Genomic DNA, 16,691 nt, shown 5'->3' on the forward strand with positions numbered 1-16,691 from the left:
CTGTCTCCCAAGATTTGTGAGAGTAATGGGTCGTCCTTCAGGGTAGGTTGTAGATCCTTGATGGTGCATTGGAGAGGTTTTAGTTGGGGGCTGAAGGTGATGGCTAGTGGCGTTCTGTTATTTTCTTTGTTGGGCCTGTCCTGTAGTAGATGACTTCTGGGTAATCTTCTGGCTCTGTCAATTTGTTTCTTCACTTCAGCAGGTGGGTATTGTATTTGTAAGAATGCTTGATAGAGATCTTGTAGGTGTTTGTCTCTGTCTGAGGAGTTGGAGCAAATGCGGTTGTATCGTAGAGCTTGGCTGTAGAAGATGGATCGTGTGGTATGGTCTGGGTGAAAGCTGGAGGCATGTAGGTAGGAATAGCGGTCAGTAGGTTTCCGGTATAGGGTGGTGTTTATGTGACCATCGCTTATTAGCACCATAGTGTCCAGGAAGTGGATCTCTTGTGTGGACTGGTCCAGGCTGAGGTTGATGGTGGGATGGAAATTGTTGAAATCATGGTGGAATTCCTCAAGGGCTTCTTTTCCATGGGTCCAGATGATGAAGATGTCATCAATATAGCGCAAGTAGAGTAGGGGCATTAGGGGACGAGAGCTGAGGAAGTGTTGTTCTAAGTCAGCCATAAAAATGTTGGCATACTGTGGGGCCATGCGGATACCCATAGCAGTGCCGCTGATTTGAAGGTATACATTGTCCCCAAATGTGAAATAGTTATGGGTGAGGACAAAGTCACAAAGTTACACACAGTGACAAATAAAGGGGATAACTCAATATTTAAGAAATAAGCCACTTTTCAAATGTAATGAATGTGTGTGTGTGTGTGTGTGTGTGTGTGTGTGTGTGTATATTTTGTGGTGAATGTGGTTCTTTATCTGTTGGGAGGCAAAAAGAAATGTGTGCATCAGAGGAGCCAAATTTCCAAGCTAGGGCAATTTAAAATATCACCACTCCAAAACTGTACGGGAAAATCTGATGGAAAATTCACCTGGCCTCTGAAGAGTTGATCTGCTACACGTGAAAAGTAAATTCACTCATAAATTGTGAAATGAAGGGATTATAAATCCTGCTTTCAGCGGAAATCTCAACACAGCCTGAATTTTGGAGTTGCTACCGATGCCTCCATAATCTCACTGCTTCAAATGCAGCTGGGGTGAATAGTGGTTGTAAGCAGTTTCTAGCTGCTGACTAATCAGTGCCCTATGTGAAATGACTTGGTGTTTTCAATCCATTTCCTTATGGAAAGGTGTCCCCATCACAAAGGGCATTACCCTCACATTGGCAGTCTCCACAGAGAGGAGGACATTCAGCTGAAAACGTTAAAATCCACAAAACATCTGTAGTGTGTGTTAAAAAAACAGGAAATTCCTGGCCGCCTGTCTTGCTCTCTTTGTGTATCATCTCACTCACCACCCACCCCACGCCAAGGGAATGAACTCTGAGAGAAATGAGCTCTGAGAGAAAGAGAATTTCTCTGCAAGTGTATTTTTGGTATCTAGCTATTCTGAGTGCTCTTCTTTGAGAACTTGTTTACAGTACAGTATGTGTCAGCCTCTTAAACAGATACAATTTCAATGGATGGTATAGCTGCTGAGATTTTAGCCCTCACTTGGGTATAGATGGAATGTATACTGCTGTGTGTGAATAGTTTGTACAGTATATTAGTCAAGGCATGCATTGCAAAGCCCAGTGTCTTTCACAGAGTGAGGGATACTAGCCAAGAGTCAAAACCATCTTTCTGTGCCATATTAAATCAAATGCTAGAGGAAGTTTCAACTCATGGAGAAAACAGATCCCAACATGGCATCTTGGTTAAAGTGGAGGGTAATTAGATTACGATGGCAGGTAGCATTGTAGGACATGTCTTCTATCAACAGCACCTCAATATTAGAAATGTAGGTGGCCATGAGCCACTTTGTAGAACTCCATGGATCACATTTGACCTGTAGGTGGTGCTTTGTCCACCCTTGATATAAACAGAGATGTACATTGCAATAAGTAAATTGTGTATGTTGTAGTGTTATATAGAGAATGTTATGCTTTTTGCTGTTAAATTATCTCTTGCATCTATTTCAAGGGGAATTTTCCTTGGAGCTTTTCCTTGGAGCTTGTTTTTATTTACAGTACTATAAGAAATATGTGGTAGCCAAGGACTTAACCATTCTCAATGTGCTAGGTTAGGAGAAACAGGATACTAGGGGATTTGGTGCATTACATGTGCCTAAAATGAACAGACAGATATGCTGCACTCCACGGTCACAAAAGCACAATCCCTACCATTTGGCCTACTGGAGAAAGAATCTCCATTAGCTGTTAATAGTATAGGGACTATGACACAGAAGTGAGCAGTTCTGATTCCATCCAGTAGTAGGTATATGATACATGCTCAAATTAATTCCACATGCTCATGTGTTAGTCAAAGGAATGGTAAACATGCTGCAAAGCCATAACTCACAAGAGCAAGCTGTATCTCACCAGCCTTACTGGCAACGCCACAGGGCCTAGCAAAGGCAGCAGATACCTTGGAAGAAACGAGATGGAAAAACAGATAACATTCAGAGGCTATTCCTAGTAGCAGAAAAGAAAAGAAAAAAAAATCCTTGCTGGGCTTGGCAGTTGGGTATGCAGCTGCCAAGCTCCTTCCCTCCTTCCTCAAATGTCCCAATGACTTGTGCACGGCATTTAAAACACGATCTCACACTGAATGATTTACACTGGTGATTGATACAGTGAGCTGTATGGGAGCGGGGGTCAGTGTATGTGTTGCTCAGGATTCGTTGAGTTAAAAAATTCCTGCTGGCTATTGCAAAGGTTTTAAAATACGTATATTTTCTTTCTGAGTAAATATTCTGTCTCTCTGTCCTTCTCCTTGCCTCTGTCTGTCTCTTTCTTTGTCTCTTTCTGTCAGAATAAATCTGTCTGCCACGTACTGTAGTTAACTCAAAATACTGCCAACATTAAATGTGCCCAGACATTTTTATTAATACATTAAACTTGCATGATATTTTAGGCATTATAATTTACCAAGCTTACACCAAGATGGCATTTGAAACTGATGTGAGCTATTAATTTTTTTTTAAATGACACCTAATAATTGTCAGTTGACATCAAAATGACTGTTTCGTTAACTGACAGCATGATGCCTAAAACCTTTTAGGCTTTCAAAGTATTAGTAAATATCCCATTGTGTTTACAGGCATCTCATTATGAATTTATTACTTAAATAATTATGTACCTGTGTAAATAAAGGGGCAAATGCTGTTAATTACTTCCTAATGAACTGCCAATGTGATTTTGGGCTGCATACACTTTAAGGCATATGTCTCTCACTGCTTATTTAGTGCTTCTGTACCAGGGATGTGGTGCTTGATTCTGGAAACTATAATACCCAAAAGATGTTGACATGTTGTGGGAAATTCAGATAAATTCTACAAAGAAGTTCAAGGGGCTGGAATGGTTGACTTCCAGGAGGAGTGGAAGTGAACTAAGTACTTTGGCTGGTGTAAATTGGTGTAGATCCCTGGACTTTAATGGAATTATACTGATTTACCCCAGTTCAGAATATGGCCCAGGGAGTGAGAGAAATTATTTTGTGTGAGGCATAACAAGAAGTAATGGGTTGGAATTAAAAGAAAAATTAGTCTGAACACAGATTTGGGGACGCTTTATCAGCTGGATTAAGCTGCTCTACATCAGTTCTCAACCAGGAGACGACGTACCCCTGGGGGTATGCAGAGGTCTTCTAGGGGGTACTCAACTCCCCTAGATCAGTGTTTCTCACCTTGCGGATTGCAGCTCCCAGGAGGTCACAGGATGGGTTTAGGGGGCTCGCAAATGCAGGGCTGGCATTAGGGGATGGCAAGCAGGGCAGTTGCCCAGGGTCCCACATCACTGGGGGCCCTGTGAAGCAATGTTCCCTCTAATTTTTCCCATCCACGCGCAGATGAATTTTGTTCTGTGCACCATATGTGATGTGTGGCAAGGGTGGGGCCAAGGGGTTCGGAGTGTGGGGGGGGCTCAGGGCTGGGGCAGAGGGTTGGGGTGCGGAGGATGAGGGCTCCAGCTGGGGGTGCTGGCTCTGGGGTGGGGCTGGGGATGAAGTTGTCTGGGGTGCAGGCTGCTCTGGGGCTATGGCGGGGAGAGAGGACTCCCCCCAGCCCTCTCTTCCTGCAGCAGCACCTGGGCTGGGGGAAAGAGTCTCTCCCCGCCATAGCAGCTCCAGGGCTGGGGCCGGGGGAGAGGTGCCTCTCCCTGGCACAGTCCTGGGACAGGGGGAAAGGCATCTCTTCCAGCCGCTCCAGGGCTGGGGCCAGGGGAGAGGCGTCTCATCCCACCACAGCCCCGGAGCTGGGAGGGAGAGGCGTCTCAGCCAGCGTAGCCCCAGGACTTGGGGGGAGAGGCTGGGGGAGTTGCCGCAGCCCTGCACACCCCAAGCGCCCCCATCATCATCCCAACCTCTTCCCACTACTCCCACCTACCACCTATTCCCCACCTTACCCCACTGCCATCTTCTAGGCCCACCTGTGGCCACACCCCTGAGTACAGTGTGCACGTGTGTGCAGCTCTGCTAATTAAGTGTGCAGCCCCTGGTGGCCTCCTGCGCAGCTGCACAGGTGTGCACCTTAGAGGGAATGTAGCCATGAAGCTAAGTTACCTGATTCAGCCCTGACGCCTGAGGATCAGGCTTCAGACAAGGCTCACAAGTGAAAAACAGGCTCAAGTACTGTATCGCACTGAAATGTATGTACAAAATTTATATTCTAATTGATTTATTTTATAATTATAGGGTAAAAATGAGAAAGTCAGCACTTTGTCAGTGATAGTGTGCTGTGACACTTATGTATTTTTATGTCTGATTTTGTAAGCAAGTAGTTTCTAAGTGAGGTGAAACTTGGGGTAGACAAGACAAATTGGCCTCCTGAAAGGGGTATAGTCATCTGGAAAGGTTGAAAACCACTGCTTTACGCTAACTCCTCCAGCTGGGTGATCACCAATAACTTCATTTCAGAACTATTCACATTACAGGCTGCCTGCTATCCTGTCGCTCTTCGACACAGCCCTGGAACTGTTGGCATGCACAAGCCAGGGCTGTGTGGATATAATGAGTATTAAGACTGGACATATAGAACAAAAAATTATGTTGTATGCAGATGATGTGCTGGTTCTACTCCCTAACCTACAGAGGTCCATACCCAAATTATTAGAATTCATTGAAAGGTTCAGGGGCTTCTCCAGATGGGCGGTGGGTATAACAGGCCAAGGGAGGCAGGGGGGTGAGGAGGTAAGCTATGGGTGGGGAGTCTCGCAGCGGACACAGGTTTCTGGCGGAGGAATAAGAAGGTGAGCGGCGGCAGGCAGGTGATGGGGAGGGAAAGGGGAAGAGATGTCGGAGAGGGGCCGAGCAGGGAGGGGGTGGAGCGGGGGTGGAGTGCAGGCGGAGCTGGGGACAAAGAGGTGGGACAGGCAGCTAACCTCCCCCAGGGGAAGCTTCACCTGCCACCCATGGATATACAATCAACTGGAACAAATCCAACGTGTTAGGATTAGCTAAACAGGCATACAGGGCCTTGCTTAGTCAGTGAGGTTTCCAATGGCAGCCGATGGCATTAAAATATCTAGAAATCCTAATCCTCGAGATATAAAGCAAATAACTCAAATCTGTTTAGACCTGATTATCACACAAGTCACCAGTGACCAGAGTAAATGGGAAACTATACTCCTCAGCCTCTGAGGAGAAATAAACATGGTAACATGGACGCATTACCCAGATTAATATATGTTCTCAAGGGTCTCCCACACCAAGTACCCCAACCCTATTTTCAGAAAATCAGTGATCTCCTTAAAACTAAAGTATGGAGCAGTGGTCTCCAAACTTTTTTGATCGCGCACCCCCAGGGGGAAAAAAAAATTGACACAGGCGTGCCGCCGCAGGAAAAAATGTGGAAGAGCTGCCGCAGGCGTGCCACCGGAGAAGAAACAAGGGAAGAGCTGCTCTGTGGAAGAGCTGCCGCAGGCGCACTCCTCCTGCCGCCGCAGAACCAAAGGTAGAAGAGCTGCCCCTGTGGTGCGCGCACCCCACTTTGGAGACCACTGGTATGGAGAATGGGGAACACCCACCCATTTCCTTGAAGAGACTTCAGCTACCAGTTGAACTAGGGCAATTATATTCCCAAATCTGAGGCTGCCCCATCATGCCTTTGTAAGCAGGGCCATGCCATGGGCCATACGCTATCACAAATAAAATGCCTACACAGGTGAGCGTCAAGAAGGAGCTGCCCTCCCTTTTACATTACACAGCTATTTTAGGCTCTGGATACTGTAGATACCATAAAGTTCTAATCCCCGCCAGCCATACAGGCAATCAGTGATGGACCAATTTTGCATGCCACCCCAAATTCCACCCTTCTTCTCGTGTAGAGTTCCCAGTCTGGGGGAATCCCATGCTAGAAACTGGGGGGAAGATAAAGTGGAAAACTGGATGGAATGTGGCATGCTATATATATCCCACTTAATAACTGAAGGCTGGATCACACCACTGACCTCTCTACAACCCCAATACAACATGCCAAGTACTGCAATATGGCAACATATTCAGTTCTGTCACCTCAGAATTTGGCCTGGGAAGCACCTGTGCTGTCCGAAGTGCCTGAACTCCTCCAGTTTTGCAGAGAGCTATACTATTTCCCCAGACTGGCAACTATACTGTGTGAAAGCCTAATAACCCATCAAAGAGTTCATATAGTTGCAATGAGGCCAAAATAAACCAAAGAACCGACAATAGATATCTTACCCCCATAGGGGAATACAGCAATCAGAAAAAGAAATGACCTTGGACCTTTCTTTATGTCTCATTCAACAGAAATATCCTCTTTCGGGGGTATTGGTCACAAAATTACAAAATTAAAGCTGCCCCCAAAGATCTATGTTGGAGGTGTGGGGATGGAGGAGCTACACTTGCATATGTGTTTGGGATGTGCCCAATTGTTTCAAGCTTCTGGGATGGCATTAAAACCTGAATTAACATGGTCCTAGAGACTTTCCTCGACTTACAGCAGATACCTGCACACTGGGTCGTGCAAAGGGCAAACTCCAGAAAAAATTAACTCAGTTTTGGACAGTTTCCTGGCAACTAAATATCCCTGCAGGCGGTCCGGATAAAAAGCAGGAGATAGATCCATATGCTCCCTCCCCATCCCCTCTCATCTTAGGGTATGTCAGCACTGGAGCCGGAAGATGTCGTGTCCAGCTCAAGGAGACATACCCGTACTAGCTGTGATTGAACTAGCATGCTAAAAATAGACATGGAGCAGGAGGGACCAGCTGTCCTGAGCACAGTTCCAGGTGAAACACTAGGCACATGTTCAGAGCAGCTAGTCTCCCCTGCCACTCACACTGCCATGGCTGCACTTGAGCTGTAAATCACACTTGCCAGCTCCAGTGAAAGAGCTCTCATATTATTTGGATGTACTCGAATAAGGAGAAAAGAGGTCACTAGTATGGTGCAGCAACCATCTGATACTAGTTTGGTAGCCTCAATCCAGTTGGCAATGGTCATGACAAAACCAACATCACAACTACTTTCCTCTCTTTGTTTGCAGTCTCACAGCCAGGCCAGGGCCTCAGTGACAGTATTTAACTCTCATATGGCACTTTTCACCTGTAGGTCTCAGAGCATTTTATAAGGAGCAGGGTAACTGTCCTCATTTCCAGTTGAGGGAACTGGACACGCAAGCGAGGTTAGTGACCGACCGCAGATCTGAAACTCCCCATCCCAAAATGCTGGGAAATGTTGTGACCAGACCCTGCTTCCATAATGGGAGGAAACAAAAGCCTGGATCTCAACAGCCTTGAACTCAGGGACAGTCAGGATGAGAAGCTGAGCTGTGTGACTCTCACCCATTCGGTTTGTAAGTGAACCTGCCTCAGCCTTCCAGCCTGCAGGGAGAAACTCCCGCATCTGTCATGCATATGTGTGTATAGAAAATATTTGATTACATTTCAGAAAACCCTGATACTTGATTAACTTTTTGAGCTCTACTTGCCCAGAAGTGATTAACATAAACATTCTCCCAATCAGTTCAGAGGCTTTGTCCCATATTCTGGTGGGGTCAGGCTATGTCACTGAATATCTGACATGTGTGCTGCCATCTCCGGTGGCATAGGAAAGGCTGGCTACACTTGTTCCTATCCAGCTGAAGGAACACAGATGCACGTTAACTCTGAATGAACTATGGTTTTCAGTTGAGTTTGGATCTTGACGTGAGTGATCGGCTTAAAGCATGCGACCAAAAAGAATGAGATCACAAGAAACAGGCATTGTTTGTGCTAAACTTGTAGTGATCCTGGAAATACCAGTGTTATCTGATTTAAGGTTTGGGTTGAGGTAATAGAAATAAAGAAAATATGGTTAATTGGGCCCCAGATGCAGTAAATAATTGTTTTGTTTAGTTTATTATGAAGAAATGTATAGTTTAGGAGTTAGAAAGGAATATGGCAAAATGAGATAAGAAGGAAACCTTGAGAAGAAAGGGGCCCAGCCATGAATCTTGTCTTAACAAAACCAGAGGGCAGGATTCAACCCTAAAACTCCTAGCTTTAGCTAAGGTCCAGTAACTGGCAGTGACATCACTTGTGTATAAAACAGCCAGGTTTTCTAGGGGCTCTTTGTCAGAGCTTTTCCTTACCCCTCTGGAGGATGCTGTGATGGGACGGTAGCTTCTAGGCTTGATCCTGTTGTGGGTATTTTGGCCAGTGCTTATAACTGAATTGCTGTGGGGTACAGCATATGGGTGGATAGGCTGAGTCATGATAATCCTTAATAAAATGTTTAGATGCTGAGCACTCTGGCAAGGTACTGAGTGCTGCTGACTCCCGTTCAAGGCAATAGAAGATCAATGCCTCCCAGGACTGGGTCCATAACATTGCACTGAAGCAGCTAAATGCTAAAAAACACCAGTCAGGTCATGCATAGCCCAGCCATTGCAGGATTGTTATGGTTGTGGGCTGGATTCAAGCTGTAAATGGTCAGCAGAGAATACCCTTTGTGGAAGGCAACACCTTACTGGCATAAAGCCAGCATAGCCAACTCTGGTGCCAGCCAACCCATCCATCCCCAGAGTAGGGGGCAGTCTAGGGGCTAGTGGAGCTCCACTCTTCTGATTCTACACTGGCATAAGTTACAGCAACTCCTAGGTTGCTCTAGCAGATACTGGGGCTGGGCTGACACCAAATCAGGGAGCCTTAACTGGCTCTGCATAGCAGAGAAGTAATTCTTCTGTTTTCATGGGTTTTTGTCCAGTCCAGTTTTAATTGTCCCAGGCAATGGAGCTTCCACAATTTGCCCTGAGAGCCTATTCTACAGCCTAAAAGTTCTCACACAAAAGAGTCTAGTCTCCTGAGGGCTTTAATACTTTGGTCTCAATTCCGTTTTTGGGTTTGGTGCACGGACGCTGAGTGGTGCTAGTGGCTTGTGATAGACAGGAGGTCAGACTAGATGATCTGGTTGTCCCTTCTGGCCTTTAGTTCTGTGACTCACTCTTAGGAACATAGGAACTGCCGTGCTGGGTCAGACCAAGGGTCCATCACGACTATTATCCTGCCTCTGACAATGGTTCCACCAAACAAGGACATTCCACTAGAGAAATAGATCACATTATGAAACAGGCCATCAAAATATCTCAAGAGAATCTGCTTCAATGCGGAAATAAAATCTTCTCTGATCACATACCCTAGTTGTCACCTACCCCCCTCCACACACACACACACACACACACACACACACACACACACACACACTGGAAACCATACTGGGTATCATTAAAATTTCTTCCCATACTTGATGGGGACCACATCTGGAAATAAATCTTTCCTGAACCCCATCTTATGGCCTTCCAGTCTTGCCAAGTTCATCATCAAACACAAGCTCCCCATAGATCAGGACACACCAACTCAAGGCAGTACCATACCCTGCCAGTACAAGATGCAAAACCTGCAGACATATCTCCATTGCTGTGATGATCACCACCCTCCACAAAATTTTTTCAAGATCCATGGGTCCTACACATGCCTATCACAACATTGGTGTACCTCATCCAGTGCACTAAATGCCCTAATAACAACTATGTGGATGAAACCAGATAATCACTATGCTCTCCAGTGAACTCTCACAGAAAAAAATATAAAAGACAAAAACACCCTTATCACCTGTGGGTGATCACTTCTCACAAAGCAATCACTCCATAGCTGATCTCTCAGTTCTCATCCTCAAAGGAAACCTGCCCAACATCTTCACAAGATGAGCCTGGGAGCTTCAATTCATAACTCTGCTGGACACTCAAAACTGTGGACTTAGCAGAGTTTTATGGCTCATTACAACAATTTGTAACGCATCCTGCTGCCTGCTAGCCCTTAATTGCTCACTTCATTATAAGTGGTCTCCTCCAACATGTGTGAACCTCTTCTGCTTAGCAAGCTGTCCCACCTTGTATTTTGCTGTGAAATTCAGGTTACCTTCTTCAGACCTGAGGAAGAGCTCTGTGAAGCTCGAAAGCTTGTCCCTTCCACCAACAGAAGTTGGTCCAATAAAAGATATTACCTCACCTACCTTGTCTCTCTCAATTGTTTCCATAGCAGTCAGGCACCCCAACCTGCTCAGGCACATATGTAATTCCCACTGGGCATCTATCTGCATCTTTAGGTGGCTAAATAGAGCTGGTCAGAAAATGTTCTGTGGTAGAATGAAGTTCCATTAAAATAAAAATGATTCACAAAATGGTGTCAATTTCCCTGAAATTTTGTTTTGGAGAAAAAAAGGGAGGGGGGGGTCCCATTTCAACATTTTCAAACCAAAACATTTTAATTTTTCCTTTCTAAAGTTTGGTTTGAATTTTTGTATTTTGTGTTATATTATATATTATAATATCATAGGAAAAATTCATTTAGATTCTGATTTATATATATATATATATATATATATATATATTTTTTTTTTTTGGCAGAATTTTGAAATTTTGGGATTTTGTTCCTAATCGGACTGAAAATAAATTTTTTAATTCTCAGCTAAATGGAATTTCCACTCTCTGCCCAACTCTACTAAATGCCTTTGGAAATCTCACCCTTAGTGACTTACATGCAGGTTTGTATCCTTTATATATTTCTATCTAAAGCACTGTCAGTGTTAGCAGTAATACATGTAGGGGGAGGGGAATTTGAACTTGACATTTCGCATGCCAAAGCACTATAGAAACTGCTGACAGCAATGACCCTTACCTTTTATCCACTCTGTTGTCTGAATCTGAAGAGAGAACAGTAAGAAAAGGTGGTTATGTGAGATACCAGGGATAGAAATGCAAAGCTGATCGGCCTGTTCAGATACCATGGTGATGGGGCCATGAGTACCTAGGTACTGTAGCTAAGGAGGGAGATCCACCAAATCTTACAGAGGCAAACTCATTGACATTAAAGGGATTGTTGTCTCACAATGGATAGCAGGATCAAGCCCAATATAAAATGTAATATATTATAATATTCCAAATTCTTTCTGAACCCTTTAATTTGGAACATTTGATATTCAGCTTTTTCAAAACTGCACAGTAGCTAATACCACAGCTGGTTTTGGTTCATTTATCAGCCCCAAATGTAGTGAAAAACAATTCTGAGAACAGATAAATGATGATGAGGGAATTAGGAGGAATGGACATGATTTTTTTAGACCTATTATATAGTGGCAATAAGAGAAATTTAGGCCTCCCCTCTTAACAGCTAATCTTCAGTGTCTATACAGCGTAAAGTGGGATGCCTAAGTTCTCCTTTAAAAGACCCACATTTACACAAAACAGCATAGAATCAAGTTACCTACCTTAGAAGAAAGGGGTGAGGCAATCCTTGCAGGATCTGACCCTGTGGTTTCAGACAGTCTATTGCCACTCTGAAGGTGAGGCCACTAAACCACTGATTTTCAACCTGTGGTCCACGGACCCCTGGGGGTCCCGCAGACTATGTCTAAGGGGTCTGCAAAAGGTTGTCATTACCATACAACTGTGGTCTTCAACCTGTCGGGGGGGCGGGGGGGTCTGCAGACTGTGTCTAAGATTTCCAAAGGATCTGCACCATCATTCGAAATGTTTTAGGGGTCCGCAAATGATAAAGGTTGAAAACCACTTGCATTAAGCCATCCCCACTACTGAGCTAGGTGGTGGAGCTGGTGTTGGAGCTACTTGTCCTACAGTGCTATTGACCTAACAGGCTTAGGTGGTTGCCATATTGGCAAAGCCTTTACTTCTGTTGATTGCATGAAGATTACCACAGTGTTCCAACCACAGAAGCAAATGTTTTAAAATGCAGAATACGGATGACCAAGCAAATACCTAGCCATGCTCTCATTCTTTCTCTCTGTGAACATTCCAATGTCTTTCACAATATTTTCCTCTTTAATACGTGGCATGGTTTTCATGGCACAAACTGGCTACGTGCTTAAAATTTCCCTTCATCTAAACAGCGGCTAGATTAGCATCAGTTCCCTGCATGACTGGTAAATTGTGCTTCACCTGCTATTGGGCATGTAAATGTCCAAGTGGAATTCATCAAAGAAATGTCATTAAAGAGAATACCTGCTTGGGTCCTAGGTCCCACAATAATTACATTTCCCTCAGGTGTGGGGGGGGGGGGCTTTCTTTTATCTGTTTTTCCATGGTCATGTTACATGAAATTGCATCATGACTCCATTTTGTACTATAATGCAATTCAAGATGCCTTTTTTTTTTAATAGAAGGTGGCTTGAGAAAGGTATTAAAAATCAATATTTTGTCATTCAAGACAACGCAATTTTTCAGGCTATGAGGCTGAGAAGGTTTTTTCCAAGGATTCCCTCAGCTCTGGGGTATCTGGATCTGGGGTACTGGTTGAGGCCCAGCTCTGCAGTGCTTGGGACACAAGACCTCCAAGAAAAACCGAGGATACTGAATGAAGGGTTGCTGGTGATTCGGCAGGCAATATGTCCCCCTCTAACCCATGCTCTGGCTATTGGAGGTGCTGACAAGTACAACTGAGCTCCTGAGATCTTGTACTCCTTAAAAATCCCATGGGTCTTTTTGCAAGAGTGGGGCTGTTAAAACTGGTGTTCTGGAAAAATTTCAATCTGGGTAAGTATTTTTTGCGGCCTCATCTCTCATTATAGTTGCAGCAGGGTTTGGTATTCCTCTTTATTCCTTGCTCTCAACTGCTGTGGAGTGTTGCTATGCGCTGTTATCATGTCCTGCACCAGAGCTGATTGCATTTCCATGGTGGGAGAAATTATCCCTTTCTTTACTCTGTGTTTTAGTTCATAAAGCATTTTGGAATCTGGGTTGAGAGGTTCTCTGTGCAGAGGATGTATGCCAATGAGCCAAAGTCTGCACCCAGGGAAGTCAATGGGTCAAAATCTCCCCACAGGGAAGTGAGTGGGGCAAATTATGCTCTCTTTTAAACTGCTATATATTCACATGAAAGGAGGCAGTTTCAGCTCAGTTTCACTTTAAATTGCGGGTTTGAACTCAACACTCCAGGCGGCCTGTGAAGTCGTGTGGTCTGAAACCAAAGGAGGTGTGGGTTCCAAAAGCTATGAAGTGAGACCACTGAGCTTTTCTCTGCCCTAAATAATGCAGTCAGTAAAAGCATACATTCCTGCAGCAACTGGCATCCCAGAGAACCCAACAGCATCTTACAAGCCAAGCTCCTGTTCCTGCTCTCATTAGACGCCAGTGGGAGTTTTGCCAGGCATATACCTTGATGGAAGTTACAGGAATCAGACAGTACCCTCTGAGGAGGAAGGCTGGAACCAGTGCAGTGGGGGAAGTGGAAATTCTGGTCAGGATGCTTGTGCAGGCACCTACTCAGAGCTAACGTGCCATGGGATCTTTAACGTACATGCAGAGTAGGTAGGACCCTTTTTAAAAAGGTCTCCTCCAAAAGATGCTTACACAGTATGGAATGCAATTTATTTCCCTTGGAAAGCTGAGTTGACCATGTCAGGATTCAAACATGCGGATCTATGGATGCCAGGGATTTCAACTCTGAAATTTGCACCCCTTTTCAAACACAATTCCCTTTGCAGCTTCACCCAGCAGATACTCTGCTCTTACTACACACAGATCTACTCTGACCAAGGGAGCAGAGTAATGGAGTTTAGATTTGCTCTGTTGATGGGTGAGAAGAATTTCTGTCGAAAGTCAGAAAGCAAGAGTATGTTTCACTTACCTACCAAGTCACTGTCAGTCAATTGCCTTTTGATCATGCAGATCTTTAGTGCTAAAAACCCAATTGCTAGGAAGGCTCCCAGGGTAACTCCTATGATAACATACTTGGGGTCTGCAAGAAGAAATGAAAATAAATCACTGAATACACATTATTAAATAATAAAATATTTGGTATTTTGGGGGGTGGGGATATAGGACAAAGATTCCAAAATTAACCTGAGCCTTATTCTTGGCAAATGGCGGCCACATTAGTTCTCCCACTTTAGAATAAGTTGAATGTGTGGGGCTAGCTAGTGACCCTCCTCAGCCGCACACCCGCAGTGCTAATTCACATCTCCCACAGTAGAACTGTGCTCATTGGAACTGGTGACTGGGGGACCCATGGCAGGTTTCTGAACTTTGTGAACCAGTGAGTAAATGAACAACCTTCAGTAAGACATGGGGTCAGTAGGAGAGCCTGTGTGGGCTAGAGACGAGGCTGGTGGCTTGTATTTCAGGAGGCAAGGGTGCTGTTCCTGATTCTGCCATTGGCATCCCATGTGACCTTGTCTATTTGGATTGTAAGGTCTTTGGGGCAGAGACTATCTGTAACTGTGTATTTTGTACAGCACATAACATAATTGGGCACCACACTGATTTGAGGCCTAGCTGCTATGTTAATATTAATAGTAATTTTAAAAGCCAAGCTACGGCATTGCTGTGCGTAATGTCTTTATATTCGCAATTGTATTTCAGTTTTAATTATAATAATACTTCCTGGGATACTAGTAAGTGGCTTTGTAAAAGTCAGGAAGGCTTGGAGCCATGAGCCCCCAACTCAACAACTCTGCTGTTCGAATTTTTGCGGAAGAGAGAGAGCAGCATTTTTAGATATGACTTACGAAGCACGCGATGGCTCTACTCCGTTAAAAAAGCAGGTTCGCAGACCGTATACTGCCCCTGCTCCGAGCCTTTGGGGTTCCCGTCTGCATTCCCTTTTCATGCTCTCATGAAAATACAAAGTCTAAAATCCTTTAAATATAGCTGTTGCTGTGACTGCACTTTCTTAGTTCCTGGCTCCTACCCCTGTACAGAAGGTAACAGCCTGAGATGGACTCACCTATTTCCTCCTCCTCGGATGTTCCAGAGGCAGAGACCTTTGCACTCCAGAAATCTGAAATAAAAGTGATATATAGGAGAATGTATTGTATCCTGCTAGTGACTGTACTTACCTGATAAATAGAGCTGGAAGGCATCATGCTAGGATACAACATATGATCAATTAATAGCTGTACATAGGGCTTATAAATGGATCTAAGTCCTTGTAAAGCAGAGATGCATCATCAGAATGATATTTAATGGGGACATTCCTGAGGAACTGGCATCAGCCTTTCCATTCTACAAGTCTGTAGGCTGCACGCATGGGAGACAAGTCTGAAATGTCATCATTCCCACTGGAAACAAGCAAGAGATTCCAAATCTGATGACTCTATTAAAACATCTTGGGAAAGGCAGATCCACCCATGGCAAACCTCCCCAGTAAAAACATCTGCTCCGGTCCTGCCTAAACCACGAGTCCAGCCTTCAGCATGAGATTGCTGACAGAGGGGGTCTCCTCGGGGATGTTGTCTCACAAGGGAAAATGTGATGGTGTGAGAGGGAACTTTCCAGAACCCTCAGCCCCAACCTCCCACTTCATCGTAGGGCCACTTGCCAAGCTCCATCCTTTCCCACAAAGCCGTGTGCGGCCTACGTTCTGAGCTATCAGCTTCTGCAAAACAGAAAATACTCACTGTTTTTCATGACAATTTCAAGGGGGGGGGGGGAATTAACATTTCCCACTAAAAAAAAGTTAACAATTTCCCCCTGCCCCTCCAGATTTTGGTCTTTCATTGAAAATCTCTAATGAAATGAAAATTTTCCGCAAAAACTTTGGTTTAGGAAAAAAGGCCATTTTTGCTGGACTAGCTCTGCTCAGAATGACAGCAGTGGCACTTGATGGCGTTAGGCACACAGACACCGAGATGGGATTTTTATGCAGATTTTAAAACGTTCACGTAAGGAATCATTCCTCCTCGGTGTGTTTCGTGAAGGGTGCAAGCTCTTGTCTCCTTTACCAAGATGCTAATAACAGAGAAAGGGCTCCAGACCTGGAGGCCTGGATTAATCTCAGTGATTGACAATGGATTTATGTTGGAACAAATCTAGCCTGCATATTAAGGCTTCAGAAAATCTTGAGATTGGCTTGAAAAATCATGAGATTTTAAGCCATATAAATGTCCAGATGCTTTTTGAGCCCTCAGTGTTCACATTTTAAAACTTAACTCTGCAGTCAGGAGGGCTGTAAACTTACTTTTAAAAAATGATTTGTTTTCCTATTGTAGTCACATGACTCCAGGAGCTGAGGCTTCATGAAAAACACCTATGATAAACCCGCAAGAGTGGACAACACTGCATGACCAGTGTCCTGGTTACAAAAGAGGA

At 44.5% G+C, this 16,691-nt stretch overlaps 1 protein-coding gene across 5 annotated transcripts in view; it reads right to left on the reverse strand.

Moving 5' to 3' along the window:
• TMEM273 (transmembrane protein 273) overlaps positions 1–16,691 on the reverse strand; it is a 35,701-nt gene that overhangs the window by 15,447 nt on the left and 3,563 nt on the right. The window contains exons 2-6 of one of the 5 annotated variants that reach the window (XM_037903890.2): positions 15,328–15,381; positions 14,230–14,340; positions 11,266–11,290; positions 2,453–2,518; positions 614–872 (exon numbers count right to left, since the gene is read on the reverse strand). In XM_037903890.2, the coding sequence (XP_037759818.1) occupies positions 869–872; positions 2,453–2,518; positions 11,266–11,290; positions 14,230–14,340; positions 15,328–15,381 (260 nt within the window). In that variant the 3' untranslated portion in view covers positions 614–868. The other 4 variants (XM_037903889.2, XM_037903888.2, XM_027831702.3 and 1 more) reach the window with 4 other exon arrangements.

Source organism: Chelonia mydas, chromosome 7, assembly GCF_015237465.2.
Source record: "Chelonia mydas isolate rCheMyd1 chromosome 7, rCheMyd1.pri.v2, whole genome shotgun sequence".
Taxonomy (NCBI): domain Eukaryota; kingdom Metazoa; phylum Chordata; order Testudines; family Cheloniidae; genus Chelonia; species Chelonia mydas.